General features: G+C 44.5%; 1 protein-coding gene across 2 annotated transcripts in view; it reads left to right on the forward strand.

Moving 5' to 3' along the window:
• The window catches only part of DDX10 (DEAD-box helicase 10), a 294,884-nt gene that overhangs the window by 192,366 nt on the left and 80,935 nt on the right, over positions 1 to 21,583 (forward strand). For both annotated transcript variants that reach the window (XM_088456682.1, XM_088456683.1), the window contains exon 16: positions 5,726 to 5,782. In XM_088456682.1, coding sequence (XP_088312808.1) covers positions 5,726 to 5,782 — 57 coding nt within the window. The remainder of the gene's footprint in view (positions 1 to 5,725; positions 5,783 to 21,583) is intronic.

The following is a 21,583-nucleotide window of genomic DNA, read 5'->3' on the forward strand; positions in this document are numbered from 1 at the left end:
CTCGGTCATATTCCTGGATAATCCACTCCTCCAAGAACTTCTCTTTTGGAAACCTTCGGTTCTCTGACAGGCCAACGAATCTGAAATTATTTGAGGCATCCTGTCCTCCAAGTTGGATAATTTCAGTTTAACAGTGCCTGATAAGTCATGCCGGATAAGAAAGAGGCCTTGCCGGATCAGTGAGAGGTCTACCTGCATCTCCCTAATCTTGTCCATGACCACCTTCTCTGAGGCTGCAATAGCTTGAAGAATCTGTTGCAGGGTAGGTGTGCAGACCCAGAGTCCATGGTATCAAAAGAAGATGGTGGCATCCCCAAATCCGTAGGAGGGTCAGAAGAATTTTTTTATCATAACACTCAATGCAATGTTTGTCTTTTGTGTATGAATTTTTGTTCTGTTTAATATGTTTTATATTTTTCTTTTAATGTTTTCTTTTGCAGCATGCAGGGCTGGCTACTTGCGACCTTTTGTGGTCCACCCCTATCTCTGCAGAGGTCTTTTCCTTTACCCTGACGCTTTGGCTGTGGTTTCATAAGGGTACTAGGTGTGTGTGTGGGGGGGGGTAGTGTTTTTTTCTGTCTGCTAGCTTGGAATGTCTGGTTAGAATTAAGTTCTTCTTTGTGTTGTTCCAAATTAAATAGTATAACGCTGATATTATTTGCCTCGTGGATACCCATTTGTATGGTAGTCGGATCCTTACTCTTAAAAAAGTTGTAGTGGATTGTCGTGCAAACTTTTCCAATTTAGAAGCATTGGTCAAAGTATGCACAGATGTTCTCATCATTGAAACAGTGGGCAAAATTTACTGAGCGGCGGTTTGTTGGCGGTTTCTATTCTAAACCCCGGGGATTTTGTGGCGGTTTTGCAGCGGTTTCTAAATGACAGCCCTGTTCTATTCTATTCTAAAATGTGTTTTGATAGCAGTTTTGCAGTAGTTTTGACCTTAGTAAATCTGCAGATAGCAAAACCGCTGCCAAACCACAGTCAAAACACATTTTAGAATAGAACAGGGCTGCAATTTAGAAACTACTGCAAAACTGCCACCAAACCGCCGGGGTTTAGAATAGAAACCGCCGTCAAACCACCGCTTAGTAAATTTTGCCCCTTATGTAGAAGTATTGGTGAGAAATTGTCAGAGATAATAATTATCACAGCGTGACTTCTAATTTCTCCTAAGTGGTAATCATAGAATTACAGATTGAGCTGTGTGATGAAATTTGCAGGGTAAACTATGTTAATTATACAACATATTTAATGCATTGTGTAAATAAATATATTAAATCGTTGTGTTATACACATGAGTAGAAATCAAATATCACATACAATTTATTCATATTGCACATTATATCAATATACATATTAATTGTATATTCACTTAGAAAAATAAATATTTGAAATAAAGGGATTGTTTCTGGTGGAAGTATTTCATAGATCACAGTAATGTAGTATATAATACTATAATGTAGTTTAGTAATAGTCATGTAGTATATAATACAGTAGCCAAAGTAATTATAGGGCAATGCTTGCATGGGCATATTAAGATATAAAGTGCAAATGAATATTCTGCACTATATAAGAAACTGCTAATAAATAAGTAAAGATGCAATTAAAAGGGCAAAATTTACTAAGTGGTGGTTTTTACGGCGGTTTCTATTCTAAACCCCGGGGGTTTGGTGGCGGTTTAGCAGCTGTTTCTAAATGACAGCCCTGTTCTATTCTATTCTAAAATGTGTTTTGATGGCAGTTTTGCAGAGGTTTTGGCCTTAGTAAATCTGCAGATAGCAAAATCGCCGCCAGACCACAGTCAAAACACATTTTAGAATAGAATAGGGGTGTCATTTGGAAACCACTGCCATACCGCCACCAGACCGCGATATACAGCCGCTGGGGGGGGAGGGTTAGGTTTAGGGCTCCCAGGGGGAGATTTAGGGTTAGGCACCCACCTGGGAGGTTAGGATTAGGCTAGAGGAAGGGGGGGATTAGGCACCCCCCGGGGGACAGGTTTAGGCGGCGTAGAAGGGGGGGTTAAGTTTAGGCACTTAGAGGGGGGATTAGGGTTAGGCACTTGGGGGGAGGTTTGCGTTAGGCACCCGTAAGGGGAGGGGGGGGTGAATTAGGTTAGCAATACTTACCTTAGGGACGATCAGGATTTTCACCCTTGCCGGGCTGCCGCTGTCGGGACATGCGTCCGGCGGTAATACCTACTACACCCGTGATATACTGTAGCCATGTTTAACAACCGTTTAAAGTTGTCTTTCACATTCTAAAGTTCTACAATTCAGAAAACTGGATCTGGTCACAATCCCGACAGTCGGGTTGCCGGCACTTAGGTGTCGGGATTCCGGAGTCGGCATTCTATCAGGATCCTGGCACCGGCATCCAGATGGTAAGTAATGGAATTAGGGGGAGGGTAAGGCACAAGGGGAAGGGTTAGGGTTAGGCACTAAGGGGGAAGGTTTAGGTTGCGGGAAGGGACAGGTTAGGTTTAGGCACCAGGGAGGGGTAGGGAGAGGGGAAGGCTTAGGATACTGACCAACAAGTGTCGGTATCCTAACCCTGTCGGGAGGCTGACATTGAGATTCCCGAGCTCCAGCATCCCGTACCCAACCACAGAGAACAAGACAGTGTAGTCTTCATGGCCAGACTTTCTTTTCTGGAAGCCATTGGACAATTTTTAATCTATATAGCAAATTTAATTGCCTGACCGCCTAAGATGAAAGGGGGACTTTGTGCTGTGTATGCTGAGAGTGATGCTATTTTTATATGTCTGCAGCCGAGCCCAGAGTATGTAGGCACAAGCAAAGAAGTTAGTTTTTTTTTGTATACAGTTCTATACTTTTGACCCATAGAGAAGAGTTAGATGGACGGGAGGGATATCAGTCCGATAGAGGACAGTAATGTGTGGCATGCTGCAGGCTTTCCCATCCTCTGTGACTCAGAATACAATTATGTGAGTGCACGAACGTGGAATAGATTTGCATTAGTGAAGTTCAGACAGTGCTGCACAAAATGTAGAGACGGTTTCCTTTCTCATACTTACTGCAAATTGAAGAAATAAATCATTGAATATCTCATTATATTTCTCCTTGCATACTGCGGTGGAATTTAAATTGCCTTTTGTTGCAGCATCACCAAACGCTGCTTCCTTATCATACTGAGTACAGATGGCTTAAGAACAGAAGAGGGTGATAGGGCAACACTTTCAGCCTTGCATCCACTTTACCCGAACTATACAGTCTCCCTTTGTGCTCTAATAGGTTTGTAAATTGTAAGTAAGGAGTGCGACCTCCTCGATCACAGGGCTTTCACAACTTATGTTAGACTTAATTATTCTGGCTTTTTAAGGTTTTTTTTTGTCTCTATAGTTAACAATTAGCTCATCTCCTACATTAGATGGCAGTAGTTACTTGTCCTGTTGTAATCTACAATAAGGCGATTTGTGGTTTTCTCTGCTCATTTTGTCAAACTGTATTATTGCATTCCCTTGTTATGCTATTGTATATTACGCTACTGTTGTATCCATTTATTACACTTTTACCATGGTATGTTTGTATACACTTGTTGCACTATTACTACTGTATTATTATATCCACTTGTTACATTATTACTACTGTATCCACTTGTTGCACTATTACTACTGTGTTTGTGTATCCACTTGTTACATTATTACTACTGTATTATTATATCCACTTGTTACACTAATACTACTGTATGCGCTTGTTACACTACTACTACGGTATTGTTGTATGGGATGTAGTTATGAGACCAGCTGGTGCGATGCCGCCGGTCTCAATCCCGATGCTGGAAGCCCGACAAGGGACTCAAGATAGGTGTCAAAATACCGATGCCTATCTTAATCCCGACGCCGGAATCCAGAAGGACGACAGCCCTAATGAAGATAAGCCGAGGCGCCCATAGTGTTAGCTGTGGAGGGAAGGGGGTGGTGGGGGGGTTAGGTTTAGGTAGCATATCGGGGGTTAGCATTTGGTTTTGGGGGGGGAGGTTAGGGTTAGGCATGAAGGGGGGGAACTTAAGTTTAGGCAATAACAGGGAGGGTTAGGGTGCCAGATGGGAAGGGTTAGGGTTAGGCTACAAGAAGGGAGGTTAGGGGGAGAAGGGGGGGGGGTAAGTGGATACCAACCATCGGGATGCTGCTGTCGGTATTTGACAGTAGGCATCACAACAGCCAGCATCACATCGATTCCTTGTTGTATCCACTTATTACACTATTACCACAGTATTGTTGTATTCACTTATTGATCTTCTACCATGGTATTAGTGTATCCACTTTTTGTTTCCATTATTGTATTGTTGTATCCACTTATTACTCTGTTACTACTGTACTATTGTATCCATTAACCACACTGAATTAATAGGTCAAAATGATTGAAGTGGTGATTGCTTTTATACTCTTTGATGACTCTTTACCCCCTATGGATGTACAGTCACCATTCTGCGGGAAAAATAATCTCAAACCTGAAATGTTTCAGCTCAACATTAATTTGTCATGTAAAGGTATCTCCACCTCCCCCTTCCCTGGCTTCCGTCCTCCCCCCCCCCCCCCCTTCCCTGGCTTCCGTCCTCCCCCCCCCCCCCCTTCCCTGGCTTCCGTCTTCCCCCCTTTCCTGGCTTCCGTCTTCCCCCCTTTCCTGGCTTCCGTCCTCCCCCCTTCCCTGGCTTCCGTCTTCCCCCCTTTCCTGGCTTCCGTCCTCCCCCCTTCCCTGGCTTCCGTCCTCCCCCCTTCCCTGGCTTCCGTCCTCCCCCCTTCCCTGGCTTCCGTCCTCCCCCCTACCCTGGCTTTCGTCCTCCCCCCTACCCTGGCTTTCGTCCTCCCCCCTTCCCTGAATTCTGTTGTCCAGGCAGTTTTGATTTTACTATTGGAAACTTGGTAATAAATACTGCCCAGGTCTTGTCATTTTAATGGCTCTATAAGTTCTGCGGGTCACTTGTGATCCGCTACAGGCTTGCGGGTTGTCTCAGTCAGGTAACCCAGTTTTTTTTTTCACAGTCTGATAAAGCCAGAAATAATATCAAGTTGTAGTATTCCGTTACTCCTGCAAGACTCCACCAGTGTGTATTTATATGTAAGAGCCAGGCTCTGTAACGGTTCACAGAATGCTCTATCATTTTGCAGCGTCTGTCATTTTACAGGCTGTGTATGAAAAAATTACAGTTAGGAGCTGTCTCTACTTTATCTCTGTCCAAGCTTTGATACAGTCCCCTCCCCCCCCCTCTATTTGTAATGGAACATAAAATAATTAAGGCTAGATCGTTACACAATTTGTCTCTTACATGCACAAGACACACACACACATTTTGGTAGATGTACTAAGCTCTGGAAAGGGATAAAGTGGAGAGTGATGAACTGGCGGCCACTGAGCTCCTAACTGTCATGTTACAGGATGTGTTTGAAAAATGACAGTTGGGAGCTGATTGGTTGGCAGTTTATCGCTCCAATGTATCAATTTTCAGAGCTTAGTACATCTGGCCCACACACATTAAAACAGAGGAGTTGGGCTTTGACCCAATGTCGCTTGAATTTTTTAAGATGATTTGTTTGCTATTTATTATGCTATATAAATCTAATATGCTATATAGTATTGATCGGATTATATTTACTGATTTACGCTATATTGTACACTGTATGTTGTTTTGATACTGCATTGCATCTTGTATTTTTGGACCAGATTAAGTGTCGTTTCTAACGTAGTCATTTTAATTACAGGAAAAACGACTGAAGGAAAAGGCTGCCAGGAGAGCAACAAGCAAGAGAGGGGAAGAGGTAAGAACCCTGTTTATGATACTTCTGCTTTGTAATTGGGAAAACGTCCTGCCCTAAGCACTGCAACTAGAGCCGAGGTCCTATTACTTCTGTATGTTCTTCATTGTGATCAGTGGCTCCAGAGGTGAGGCTGCAGTATAGTCCAAAATTCAAATAGGGAAACCATACCAACTGCCACTCCAAATGCTGCCAAACATCGCCGGCCGGGACTCACTGGCAGTTGGTGTGGCTCCCCTATTTGAATTTTGGACTGTGCTGCAACCCCACCTCTGGAGCCACTACTGATTGTGATACAAGTGCATAGCAACCTCCCCTCCCCAGGCTGTCCTATCTTCCATCCATGATGCTGTAGCCACAGGACATTTCTTCCCACACCACGCAACCTGCAACCCCCAGCTGCCATTCTGAATGCACTATTAAATCTCACACACTTTGGCACTTTACAAATGAAAAATTATAGCTTAACAATAGTTCTAAATGAACTAACTGACCGTAATAGGTCACAATCAATGGCATAAGTAGCATATTCAATTTGGTCTGTGGTTTATACTCTCTAGGCTGTGTTCAAGTGCAGACATGACCCAGTACTGGTGTGCAGTGCTGACATAGGGAGAGGGAGGCAGGACCACTGCTCAGTAGTCTGTACATTTACATGTGATTGCGTTATGGATGCTCATTTCACAACCCACTGTCACTTTATGGCTGATGGAATTAAGTAGAAACCTTTTAGCTACAGACTGGCTTACAATACTGTTCTTTGCTTGATACTGGGCAGTCTGCACTTTATATTGGGCAGTTAGGCTGATATTCAAATAGCCTCATACAAAAATGAATCTTATAGCCACTAATAATCTGATTTGAAATATATTGTATCATCAGGAATTTAGGCAAAATGTGGTCAGAATTCATCTGAATATGTGGTCGTCTTCAAAGTGCATTAATAAGCCAGTTTGGCTGCTAAATTTACAAATTAAAAATTGATTCAGCCTCAATTGCACTGTGTGGGAAGGTCGTCCTTGTGTGGCCAGGTGAATCTTTGGTCCAAGCAGTGGTAACTGTCCATCACACAGTGCAGTATCTTTGGTCCAAGTGGCTGTCCATCACACAGTGTAGAGTCTTTGGTCCAAGCGATGGTAACTGTCCATCACACAGTGCAGAGTCTTTGGTCCAGGCGGTGGTAACTGTCCATCACACAGTGCAGAGTCTTTGGTCCAAGCGGTGGTAACTGTCCATCACACAGTGCAGAGTCTTTGGTCCAAGCGGTGGTAACTGTCCCATCACACAGTGCAGAGTCTTGGTCCAAGCGGAGGTAACTGTCCATCTCACAGTGCAGAGTCTTTGGTCCAAGCGGAGGTAACTGTCCATCTCACAGTGCAGAGTCTTTGGTCCAAGCGATGGTAACTGTCCATCACACAGTGCAGAGTCTTTGGTCCAGGCGGTGGTAACTGTCCATCACACAGTGCAGAGTCTTTGGTCCAAGCGGTGGTAACTGTCCATCACACAGTGCAGAGTCTTTGGTCCAAGCGGTGGTAACTGTCCCATCACACAGTGCAGAGTCTTGGTCCAAGCGGAGGTAACTGTCCCATCACACAGTGCAGAGTCTTGGTCCAAGCGGAGGTAACTGTCCATCTCACAGTGCAGAGTCTTTGGTCCAAGCGGAGGTAACTGTCCATCTCACAGTGCAGAGTCTTTGGTCCAAGCGGAGGTAACTGTCCATCTCACAGTGTAGAATCTTTGGTCCAAGCAGTGGTAACTGTCCATCACACAGTGCAGAATCTTTGGTCCAAGTGACTGTCCGTCATTGCCGTAGTCCAGTGGTTCCCAAACTTTTTCGAATCACGGCGCCCTAGAGTAGCAGCATTTTTTCCACAGCACCCCTGGGTCAGAAGTTTCTTCTTGAGAAATTCAGCAAAAATTAAATGAAATAAATTGTTCTTGTATGTCACCCTTAGGTTCAGTTATGTGGTGGTTGACAGGGCTGTGCTTCTGTTTGTCCACATATTTTTTGTTAGGCAAAACCAGTGAAAATGACTGCTATTCACACTGACTATCATTTTATTTGGTGCTGGACCACAAACCCGAGGCACCCCTGCAAGTCTCCCGAGGCACCCCTGCAAGTCTCCTCAGGCACCCCGCAGTTTGGGAACCACTGCCGTAGCCCATATACAGCTGTGCATATTTTTTCTGCCTGAGAACGTTACCAATGCTGCTGTTTCATACATTTCATTTTAACTGTATTTATTATTAAATATCACCAGCAATAATTAGTGTAAACTCCGGTTTTCAATGCAAACCCATATGTTTAGAGTAATTCACAAGCAAACCATGCATGTAACTATATCATTGCAACTATTACTTACAAATGATGTATTGTTGAATGTTAACATTACACAAGGAGAAATGTTACTGTGTGAGCTTTGCAATGGCAGCAGGATCATCTGTTATGACGCTGTGTGGAGTACTACATCAGCCTAGCAAAGTTGACCAGCAAGACTGTGAATGATACTGTGGTCCTCATTTTCAACGTGCACTTGATGCGCTTATGCTGCCCATCGATTACACGATGCGTGGACGACTGCACGATTACGACGCCGTCTCCTCCTGTGCATACACTAGACGTTCAGAGTTGCAGATCAATCATTCCCGAACATGGCAACCTGACTGCGGTCGTCAGGTTGACCGTCATGTTTGGGTGATGATTGATGTTAAAAACGACCAGCGGGCGCGCGCACCGGTGGTCGTTTTCAACCTTTTACTGCCCGATTTGCGGGCGATTACCAAGTGATGGAGCGATAACGACCGTCGTTATCGCTCCATCGCTAGGTTTAATCACCTAGTGGACGAACAACTTTGCCCAGAACACCTCAAGGTGCATGCCTTCTCTCCGCACTCAGGAACTGCCTCCCCTGGCTAGGAGTGAGTGATAAGTGTGCGGAATACAGTGAGAAATCATCTTCGACTGCTCTGTGCTTCTACAAAAAGTTATTTTGTAATGTAATAAAGACTGTGTGTCCCTTATCACAGCAAGGGAATTTAGAATGCCCTCACCTCTCCCTAGTCCTCCTCTCGGCCAATGTAAATCTCCACTTCTCTGCCAAGGCCATCACCTTGCACCATAAACCTTTACGTTTTGTTGGATCTCTAGACCAACGTGCAAATCGAGGTGCCGGGAGAACGTACCATAGAGGATTTTGCGCTTGCCTTGGAAGTTTTGTGCTCTGTAAATGGGTGTCTAATAACAGGTGATAGGTCCGTGATTGCCAACTGTGCTTTTTGCATTATTTTAATTTTATTTTTTTTGCGGCAGAGATTTCCATTATTCCCTCTAGAGGTCACACGCTCTTCACTGTGAGCCCTTGCTCACTGCACGTAGCCTTATGAACAATGAATGGGATAATTATCTATACAGTTCTATTGGAATGGGAGGTAATTAGGCTACAATAAGAGATAGAAGGACTTGTTCAGCTAACTATTAAGCAGCACTTTGTCATGTTACAATGGATCTGAATGTAGAGTTTTATAGAACTTGTCAGTGCAGTCAGTGAGAGGGTTTATATAATGTTTCATTGCTTGATAAGAGCAGAATACACACGCACGACCTGAAGAGCGTTCTCCTATTTTGCATTTGTACAGATTTATAAACTGGTTTATTAACTGGGTTTTTGAACTTTCCTGCAGCTTTTATGACTGTTGTGTCCATTGTAAGTTACTGAGCAATGATCCTTCTGCACGCTGCAGGCAACGTCAAAGTTGGAGCAGGATGTATGTGAACGGTCGGGTATATTGATCTTTTTGTAGCACTGTGCATGCTCCGTGGCTAAACGCATGATTGTCCGGGTAATTCAGAGTCATACGCAGCTCAGCTACAACGCCACTGGAGGCTGGCTGGGTGTAACAACGTGGCAATGGGGCGTCCACACGTGTAGCTTATATTGAGTGGAGAGCGTGTAGTCAGGAATACGGCTATTCAGAGTAACATGTACGCAGAGATTTCAGATGCATTCCTTGCACAGGTACAGGTCTGGTGCCACGGTGTGCTGATGATGATGACGGCTTTTGGTTGAATGGATACATAGGGGTGATGGGGCAGCATAGTTGCGTGCAGGTCTGCACAATGGCGAAAAGTTCCGTGCATGCAGTGCGAGTGCAATTGTGGCCAACTTGCATGCAACTCTGAATCGCCCACTCAATGTACAAGTGATCACTGCTTGATGCCCAGAGATTGAATGTATAGGTGTGGGCAGAAGCTCAGACTTTATTGCACAGAGACTGTATGTACAGGCAGGTAACTCAGACCTTATTGCACAGAGACTGTATGTACAGGTGGTAGGTCAGAATTTACTGCACAGAGCCTGTATGTACAGGTGGTAGCTCAGACCTTACTGCTCAGAGACTGTATGTACAGGCGGTAACTCAAACCTTATTGCACAGAGACTGTATGTTCAGGTAGCAGCTCAGACCTTACTGCTTAGAGACTGTATATTCAGATGGTAGGACAGACCTTAATGCTCAGAGACTGTATGTACAAGCGGTAACTCAGACCCACAGAGACTGTATGTACAGGTAGCAGCTCAGACCTTACTGCTCAGAGAACATATGTACAGGCGTTAGCTCAGACCTTACTGCACAGAAACTGTATGTAGAGGCAGTAGCTCGGACCTTACTGCTCATAGACTGTATGTACAGGCGGTAGGACAGACCTTAATGCTCTAAGACTGTATGTACAGGCGGTAGGACAGACCTTAATGCTCAGACTGTATGTACAGGCTGTAGGACAGACCTTAGTGCTCAGACTGTATGTACAGGCGGTAGGACAGACCTTGATGCTCAGCCTGTATGTGCAGGAGGTAGGGCAGACCTTACTGCTCAAACACTGAGTATTAAGCTCTGACCTACACTCTCTGTATGTACAGGAGGTATGTGCAGTTGGTAGCTCAGACATTAATGCTCAGAGACTGTATGTACAGGCGGTAGCACTTTCTCAGGCACAGTGTTCAGATCTTTCTCTATGGTTTCAGTGAAAGCATTTCCGCTGAATATCTATTTACTTGAACACAAACTCATACGAGTGTAGTTTCTCGTAGATATTCTTATTAAAAGCCCACTTCCTGCGTTCAGCATCTCTGTCCTGGAGCCTTTAGGAAAATGCTACTGTCCCTAAACAGTCTAATTATTATAATTTTTTCCGCCAGACTCCATCCTTGACATTAGGGTGGTTCAGGATGAAGTGCAGAATGATTAGCTGCAAAGAATTGTCCAGTAAATGAGTTGACATCAGTCTGAACGTGTTATTCCACTGAAGGTTACTTTACTGACTTGAATGTGTCCTTCCGCAACTTCCTCTAATTCTCTCTCTGTCCCTTCTTTGCTTTTCAGCCATGACTTTCTATAATCCTAAGGAGACTATTTCAGCAATGGTGCATTACAATACGGAGATTTGCAGAGGTAGCTCATGCATTCCGCTAATATGCGCTTTATTCTTTATGTTCTCTGCGTATTCGTTCATTCTGCGGATTTTCAAGGACGTCACAATGGCATCTAGTGGAGAGAAAAGTGAGGCATAGCTACTTATCCCTAAATACTAAGGGGTCGATTCAATTTGCAACGAATCCCCCTCACATTATAAGAAAGCTCTATGCTGCCCTTATGGTACTTCCAGACTCGCTATGGGGCTGCGTACAAAAATCTGCGTGTCTGGGGCAAGATCAGGCCTGGAGAGGGACGAGTTGCCGTTGCCGGCATATCCACGTCGTTGCAGCAGCAACTCTCCCCTTCGCGGCTCATTGAATTGACCCTTAGTGCAAGCATGTTATCTGCATTTATGATAGAAAAATGACAAGATTCCGTTTTTCAGCAGGAATCCAGGACCTGACCAGCTGAATGTGCGCTGCGCTCCTGTACATATTTCTTTCGTACTTCTCACTTGGGGTGAGACCCTTCTTGTATATTGCAATTACACTGGGACAGCATTTTTAATGCATATTGTGCACCATCCAGTTTTATTATTATTATTATTATTATCGTTTATTTATATGGCGCCGCAAGTGTTCCGCAGCGCCTTACAAGGTACATAACCAAAAAGTGACGTACAGTAAAATACAATATAATAAAGTACAAGGACATGGATAATCTACATTGATACACATAAGCAGCAAAGCATAGGTACCAAGTGTTAGGTGTCCTAGTGGTGAGTAAGAAGTAGATGAATATAAAGTAAGGAGAAGCACAAGAGGGTAGAGGGCCCTGCTCACAAGAGCTTACATTCTGAAGGGGAGCGGCAGACAGATGGGCATGATACAGATGGGGAAGACAGGGAGGAGGGAGCATATAGTAGCAAGTTAGGATGAGAGCTGGAAAGCATTGAGGAAGTAGTGGGTCTTGAGAGCCCGTTTGAAGGATTGTAGAGAGGTGGAGAGTCTGATGGGGAGAGGGAGAGAGTTCCAGAGGTGGGGAGCGGCACGGGCAAAGTCTTGGAGGCGGGAGTGGGAGGAAGTAATCAGTTGGCATGAGGGGCGGTGTGCATTTGTTGAACGAAGAGGGCGGACAGGAAAGTGAAGGGAGATGAGGTCAGAGATGTAAATGGGAGAGGAGTGTGTGAGGGCTTTGTAAGCGAGTGTGAGAACCTTGAATTGGGCTCTGAAGGAGAAGGGGCGCCAGTGGAGGGCTTGTAGGAGAGGGGAGGCAGATGTAGAGCGTTTGGAGAGGAAGATAAGCCGTGCAGCAGCATTAAGGATAGACTGGAGAGGAGCGAGATGGGATTTGAGGAGGCCAGATAGGAGAAGGTTACAGTAATCCAATCTTGAGATGACCAGTGAGTGTATTAAGGTCTTAGTAGCATCCTGGGTGAGAAAGGGTCTGATCCTGGAAATATTTTTAAGATGGAAATGACAGGATTGTAAGAGGTTCTGGATATGTGGTTTAAAGGAGAGGGAGGAGTCCAGGATAACTCCAAGACAGCGCACTTTGGGGCTAGAGGAGATAGTTGTGCCATCAATTGATAAAGAAATAGTGGGAGGTGAGGTTATGTGGGAGGGTGGGAAGATGATCATCTCAGTCTTAGACATATTAAGTTTAAGAAATCGCTGGGACATCCAGGAAGATATAGCAGAAAGACAGTTGGAGATACGAGTGAGGAGAGAGGGAGAGATGTCAGGGGAGGAAAGGTAGATCTCAGTGTCGTCAGCATAGAGATGATAATGGACGTCAAAAGAGCTGATGGCTTCACCTAGAGAGTTTTATTCATACTCTAACATATTTCTTAGCTGTTTGCAGTATAGTACATTCTAAAACCATGTCCACTTGCCCCGTTCTATTTTTGAATATCTAAAAAAACCTTTCTGTAGGAGACGGTGAATTTGTGGCTACACAGTTGGCAGCCACGAGAGCTTCCCTTTTGCCCCTTGCATTCACTCTTTCCTGCCATTCTCCGCTGTACAGTATACAGATAACTGTGGTAGAAAAGGGGAGTGGCAGGGATGAAGGTGGGAGGGATCCAGTTGTTAACATAGACATGAGGAAAACATCTTGCACCATATGAAAAGAAAGCCAGAACACTGGGCGGTCTATTTACTAAGCAGTGTTAGAAGACAGAGTGAAAAGTGATAATGTGCCAGCCTATCAGCTCCCAACTGTCATTTTTCAAACACAGCCTGTGAGATGGCAGTAGGGAGGTGATTGGCTGGCACCTTATCACTTTTCACTCTGTCTTCTAACACTGCTTAGTAAATAGACCCCTAAGGAATGACTTGTGTCTATAGGAAAGATGCATCAAGCCTTCTACAGAGTGGAGACTGGTCAAGTGGAGACATTGCCCAAAGCAACCAATCAACATCTTGCTAGCAATAATAAAGTATATTCTATATGGTACATAGAAGCTGAGTGGCTGCTATGGGCAACTATTCTTATATGTAGAAGGCTTAAAATATATATATATATATATATATACATATATATATATATATATATATCATATTCTTCCCACATGAAGTTTCCACCCCCACGACATGCACTAGCCATATATTTCTTCTTTATGCACATCCATTTTCTTGTCTCTTTCCCGAAACTTGCTCTTGTCTATTTCCCAGGGCTGTAACTGGGCTTAAATGCTCCCTGTGCCAGCCCTGCCCCCTTAGCATCTGACGTAAGCAGAGGGGGCAAGGCTGGCAGCACTGGTAAGTGTAGCAATGACTTGGAGTCAGGGCCGGATTTAGGTCTGTGGGGGCCCCTGGGCAACAAACATGTGGGGGCCCCTATCAATAAAAGTTTTTTTTTTTTATATATATATATATTTATTATGTTATATGAAAAGTAATACATATTATATATGATATATAAAATATATATATATCTATCTATCTATATATATATATCTATATCTATATATATATATATATATCTATATCTATATATCTATATCTATATCTATATATATATCTATATATATATCTATATATATATCTATATATATATCTATATATATATCTATATATATCTATATATATATCTATATATATATATCTATATATATATCTATATATATATCTATATATATATCTATATATATATCTATATATATATATCTATATATATATATCTATATATATATATCTATATATATATCTATATATATATATCTATATATATATATCTATATATATATCTATATATATATATATCTATATATATATCTATATATATATATCTATATATATCTATATATATATCTATATATATATATCTATATATATATCTATATATCTATATATATATATATATATATATATCTATCTATATATATATATATATAGTCTCATCTCACTGGTGGACGCTGGCAGCCTTGCACTGTCTGTGCTGCATTTGCTGCCCAGTGTGGCTCTGACGTCGGAGGAGGCTGTGGTGCCCAGGTTAAAGCTGCACTGGGTGGTATATTGTGGGTAATGCAAATATGGGGCAGCCTTGGCATCTGCTGCTTCTGGTACCCGCTTCCCTGTCTGTGCCTTCCTATATGCCAACATAGTCTCTGGCGCTGTGCGATGCCTTCGTGCTTTTACAGAACAGAAGCCTATTCATTGTCATAGCCAACCTCACCATAAGTCGTGGGCATGCTGAGACTTGTTGTTCCCCAGCATGGTGCCTAGGAAATGTGTAGTACTGACCTCATAATAGTTTTGCAACCAGAGACCTTGCGTTGTGCCCCAGAAAGTGCAGGTGCTCTGGGGCTGGCATTGAAGCAGCCGGGCAGTGGGTGCAGGGATCCCTGGTGTAGTGTGAGGGAATGAGATAGATCCCCTTCCGTTTGTGAGGCTTCTATGGCCGGGTGAAGGCGGAGCCAACAGGCTGGAGGCGGGCCGAGGAGGATCTGGAGGCGGAGCCATCAGTGTGACTGACTGCTCCATGCTCTGCAAAGGCTTATGGGAGGAGCTGCTGCTGCTGGGCATGCGCAGCAGCTCCCCCGTCGGCCATGTTTTTTTTTTAACTGGCTGCCCGATCGGAGCTTAATCTCTGATTGCAGAAGCTCAGGGAGTGGGGGGGTCAGTAAATGAAAGACAGGTTGTGTGGACGCCGGCCACCAAAGGCACATGCCCAGCGGGAACTGGCCCGGCGCTCTTGGCGGCTCCGTTAAGAAAAAAAAATTGATGTGGTCGGGGGAAAGTATGTGGGGGCCCCGGGACGATCTCCCCTGTCGCCCCGCCTATAATCCGGCCCTGCTTGGAGTGTCCTGAGGACCCTCCACAACAGCTGCAGACACCCTGCTAGCCAGAAGCAAGGGCTGTGGGGCAGAGACGGTGCTGTTCGAGGCAGCTCCAGTCACACACCCCTAGTTACAGCCCTGCTCGTTCCCTTGCCCCACCGGCAGGTGAAACTCTGCTTTACAATGTGACCATATGCTTACATTTTTAAATCTGTGCTAGCGTTACTATTATACTACACCATTACTGAGAGTGTACTTGGTTTTTTTAGATTGTAATTTGGCTTGAAGGATCTCACACAGTATCTCTTTAATACAATAACTCCTCGGACGTCCTGTCCTAAAATAACCTGAGCCGTATAGCTGTAAGTTTTACCCCATTGATTTTTAAGTACTCAAAAGAGCAGGTTTTTTTAGATCGTTTATATAGTTGGGCAGGGCGGGTGTTCCGACACCAAAAACATGAAAAGATGCTTAATAGTGTCACCATGTCCCCACGATAAAACCAATTTGTCACCGGGGTGTCACCCTGTGAAATAAACAGTTGATGAACTTCTCACAGATGATGTGGTGTTTGCCTTGAGTCACTGAACAGAATCTTCTGGCTCGGAGTCCAATTTATTCTCTACTCTATGATACGATGACATGTCACGCAATGATGCCTTTCATCCCCTAATGTCTTTCAGGATTATCCAAAGAATGTAATCAATTTTGAGATGTAACCATGCAGTGTCATGTTCAACTAAAACGCTAATTCTCAATGTCATCCTCAAACATTTAACGAAATGCCCTCTTCGTTACTTTTTTTTTTTTTTCTTCTTTGAATTTAACAACATATTAATTGCCTGCATGGAGATAGGGAAAAAATGTATGTACAGATGCGTCCTCCCTCGTCTATGCTGCAGTCGCGCCAAACAGCCCCTAATAGCCGTACTTACCGACTTTGATTAAATCCTTCCCGGGAGCAGGCTGCTGCAGGTCTGTTCGGGGGTTCCAATGTAGAAAGCACCCCATGTCAGCAGGCGGGACCCTGGCCTCCATCCATGCAGCACTCCCATTTCTGTGTCGCTCCCACTCGTTAGGTAGAATACAGAACAGCGGTAAGCTCCCATCACGCTGTAACGAGAAGCCAGCGGTATTCCTGCTTCCGCAGCTGTGTGGCAAGAAAGGCAATAAACGACTTCCAGACATCGAGTAGCGAGACCGGGCTGTCAGTGGGTATATCTCCAAAGTGGATGCAAAAACAGGTGCGGCAGTAGCAGGTTCCTTGATTCGTTTATCCAGGCACTATAACCCCCGGTTTCCTCAGAAGGTGTTAGCGTTGTGTGATTCAGTAGCACCGAACGTCTTTTGGTGTGACTTTTCACTGCCTCTGTCACACGCGCTCCAGCCCACACTAACATAATCACATGATTACCGTGAGGTCAGTACCTCCTTTGAGATGGTATGCTTCTCTCCTGAAATATTCTGTGCAGCTGTGATTGTTCTGATGATCTGATTGGTTACAGGCATGCTTACCTGCTTTTTCTCTTTCACCTGCGGGAGAGCTTCTGGAGTGGAGAAGCCGGTGGTCACTGTGGGACGCTGGGTGCTTAATTAAGTCATTATGGCCCCGCCCCGTGCAGTATTATGCAGTGGTATGATGACACATTTCTCTTGGAAGTGGGCGGGATATGGAAGGGTGACCTCCTCTTCTGGTAGTTCGGGGAACTCCCCAAAATTGAAGATACACCTGGACGTTCCAAGAGTGTAAACAGGTATGGTCACAGTAGTGTAAACAGGTATGGTCACAGTAGTGTAAAAACCGGTATGGTCACAGTGGTGTAAACCGGTATGGTCACAGTGGTGTAAACCGGTATGGTCACAGTGGTGTAAAAACCGGTATGGTCACAGTGGTGTAAAAACCGGTATGGTCACAGTGGTGTAAAAACCGGTATGGTCACAGTGGTGTAAAAACCGGTATGGTCACAGTGGTGTAAAAAACGGTATGGTCACAGTGGTGTAAAAAACGGTATGGTCACAGTGGTGTAAAAACCGGTATGATCTATGTCAAGACTTGCAGTTGAGCAGCAGATGGAGAAATAAAAAACAATTATATCTGTATATATCTGAGTCTGTATATGAAACACGACGGAACTTGGAATGAAAAATGGAATGAAAAAAGCTGCGGCCTCTACATTGTAGCAATACTTGGCGCATATCAAATTAATCAGCACAGTCTGCTGGTGCATCCTAGTCACATCGCGTCTTAGATGCAGTTTTGGCAATAAAAGACGTTAAATAGCCACTCGGGCTAACAGAGTCGTGCCATGAGGGTCTGTTTGGCACGACCGCAGCAGAGACGAGGGAGGATCTCTCGATCTCTCTCTCTCTCTCTCTCTCTCTCTCTCTCTCTCGATCTCTCTCATTTAGCATGTGTCCCTTTTTTTTTTTCTTGATAAATTGTGCAACATTGCTGCCAGGTTAAGAGAACCATTGTGAATAGTTTCCTATAGTTATCCAATTTCAGGCTCCGAAACGAGGCATTCAGTGGATATTGTGGACAGAGCAACTGCTAGGTCGCATAGTTTTCCCTAGAAGCCCATTAGGGACCTGGGAGACCTGTTGATAATCTTATTCCCAGAATATCTCTCCATTTTTCGCCTGCCCTTGTTATAGCCCTAAGATGCTTTATTTAACCCTTTAGTGAGATTACTGATTTATTCCAACACTGAGCTGCTCCTCGCCCAGTAACGTATGTAATTATATATGCGTTAACATTACAGAACATTTAATCTACACCGAGCACAATAGAGAGACAGGTGACAGCAGCGTTTTTCATTTGCTACATAATTGCATGAATCATACAATCAAAACACATTTTCTTGCCAAAAACAATATCCTTTATCAAATGGTTACAAAAGTGCCCATTACCTACCCGGCTCTTCTAACTAGCTTAGCGTGCGCGGGAGATCAGGGAACAGATGTGGACACCGGTGAAGTCTCCCACCTGCAAAGATGTAGAGAATGTTCAATTGTAACCTTGGAAACCTCAAAATGCCACATTTAAAAAATGCTAATTGGACTCCACAGGATTATAATCTTCCAATTTTATTTTGTTTCCTCCATGCTTTAAAAGCGGTGACTAATTTCTCATTACATAAGACCGGTATGAAGTGGGTAACTGAGACCTGCTTCCTCGCCCCTTCCCCGGTGGCGGATTACGTCAGAGCATATGAAGTGTATATAAAAGTGGGCAGCGTTGTCATGGGATTTGTTGCAGAAATGGGCTCTTTCTGAAGCCTGACTTTTAAAAGGGTCAGATTAACCTCTACTTGCCAAATGCTACCTCTGTCAGGAACCAGCAGTGGGATTTAATGGAGTATGATTTTTTTATTATCCTGCCGTTCTCTTCTTGCAGTTTTAGGTGTGTAGCGCACTCATTCGGTCTTACCGCTATAGATAGAAGAGAGCGACATTAGTCCATTATACGCCAGGTAGTAGGATCACAACACCAAAAATAACTAGAACTGCCTGACGTGCCCTATCGGCAACATGACTACAACCTGTACAATTATCCAGGCTAAGTGCCCTTCAGAACCGACCAGGCAGCACCGCATGGGGCAGAGTTGCTGACTGCTGGAGTCTTGCGGAATCACTTAAAGAAGTTTACTAATTTCGGAATGTTTCGGTATGCCGGAAAGCAGGAAGGGGGCTGGAGTTCTTTAATGTGTTCATATTTTATTTCTTATGATCATCTTCTGTACGAGGGACGACCTATAGATACAGAAGTGAGTAAAACATATTTATTTATAAATACCCTACTTTAAAAAACCAAAATATTATTTATTTTAACTCACGCTCATTGCTATTGCTATGTGCTGTGGTTCCTAAATGATGACTTAAACCTAGGAAAGATAAAAGTGTATAAAACACCCCACTGAGGAAGTCCGATTGGACAGAACGTGGCTGACGAGGATGTGAGCGTGCTGACATCGCGTTCAGGATGGAGTGTGGACGGACATCAGGCTCAAACCTGGTGATAGGATTATTCCACCTCCTATGCTCTTATTGTGATAGAGCAATGTATCACACATGCATTACGTGAGTGGTTTTAATCCTGTTTCAGTAAAGGATCTGAGTTTTAACGTAACTTCGCTATTGTGCGCCTCCTGTACTTTCTTATTTATACAGAGACTGACCCTTTGGGAAAAGGGGATTTTTGGAAGTGCCGCACAACGGAAATGTTATATTAGACATTGTCCGGACTGATATAGATACAGAGTCTGCCCTAAGCAATTTGATGTTCTAGGCAAGATATTTGTTGGTGCCCCCTTAGCAGATAATCCCACCACCAAGCTTAGTGTTAATACACGGACACCAATAATAGCACATTGGTTTATGGCTTATTTTTTATTGCTAAAGAAACACGTGCTAAACGCACAAAGTATACAGCTATCCAGGCGTCCTCCTTTGTTACAGTCCGTGGCACAGATCTCATTATACTGCTGCGGGCCCTGGTCAGTGCAATGTACCGGATGGCACCACCGCTAGCTCCGCCTCTGACCCAGCACCCCCTCCCTGTCTCACAGCACCCATCACCCAGCAGCACAGATCAGAGGCAGCCAACAACACCCATCACCCCTCTCCCATACAGCATCCTTATTTCGCACCCCTCATACAGAACCCCACTGCCCTCTGCCAGCACAGCACCCCTCACCCAGCAGCACAGATCCCAGCCACACTCATCACCCCTCCCCGGCCAGCGCACAGTACCAGCACCCCTCACAGCAGTCACCACAGCTCCCCTCACTACATGCTGAGCTGACTTTAATCAAAATATTTTTGTAACACAGTTGCTAACTTTTTAAAACTGTCTGGCTGTGTGTCTGTCCTTGCTCTTTTGAAATTCTTGCTGAATCTTCCTCACTGCACTTTGTGGGGGTGGTGCTGGCAGGCTGCTGGGAGTCAGTGCAGGCTCAGCCTGCTGGACCCCACAAAGGCCCATGGGAGGGGGCACTGTTGTGGCTGGCTATGTGCAGCAGCCCTCTTCCAGAGACCAGCAGCCATTATTCTTCATGCACAGTGCCCACTGCCCCCACTGTGCAGAGTCTGCTTCTTTGCTGCAGCATTCCTGGATCTGCTTGCTCTCGCAGCAGCAGCCCGCTATTGCTGGCTGTGAGCTGCCTGCTGAAGCTGCTGTCCGATTGGAGCGGAACGATACAATCGTGGCTGTTGAACCACTAGCAGAGCCCCGCCAACCAAGTTGCCCATCTCTGCAACCACCGCCTGCTGTTCCGCCGCTGCCTGGCCGCTCACTGTTTGCTGCTGCCGGGCCTGATCGGAGCTCTGCTGACAGCTCTGATCTGGCCTGGTAGCAGTACACAGTGGACAGTGTGCAGCAGTAGTAGCAGCCGTGCTTCAGTGCCAGCTCCAAACCTCCACCGACCGCTGGCACTAGGCAGGCTCGGATGCCCTTAGGCATTTGCTTAGTTTGCCTAAGCCTAGGGCCACACCTAGAATAAAATGATTTCTTTAAATCACTGCCCTGGCCTATCACAACCACCTATTTCCTCTGTGGGATTCCCTTCCGTGGATACTGCAGTCTTTGACCTCCTGCAGCTGACTGTGCTGAAACTGTAATACATGAATAATAATGCTACCTAGAGTGGTATATACAAGCGATATTTGTAGCTTCAGGAGCCAATCCCACAGCCGTCAGTCCCAGAATCCGACTCTGCTGTATCCCAAATGTGTTAGTTCTGCTGATCCTGGGCAATAATTTGCATAGTAAACAGAAGTGATAAAATACATTATATTACATTCTGGCAGCGATGGCCCATCACTAATTTTGCTGGAAATGTTTTGTATTTGCTTATATTCCAGATTGTACGTGTCCTTTATTAGAATTAATATGTACAATATAAACGAGCTGCAGGCGACTTTAATAAACTGCGCCTCCCAAACTCACCTCCAGTAATGATGGCAGACGCCCTCGGTGAGTAAATCAAACTATGCTCAAAATCTAGCCCTTAGCCTGCACGGTGTATCCTCTTTTATACAAGAGAATTACTGGTGGCAATTACTGTTCCTGCACGATGCATTCAATAAATAAGATTCCCTGCGTATCTCTA

This window comes from Taudactylus pleione, unplaced genomic scaffold, assembly GCF_031769625.1.
Source record: "Taudactylus pleione unplaced genomic scaffold, aTauple2 ptg000711l, whole genome shotgun sequence".
Taxonomy (NCBI): domain Eukaryota; kingdom Metazoa; phylum Chordata; class Amphibia; order Anura; family Myobatrachidae; genus Taudactylus; species Taudactylus pleione.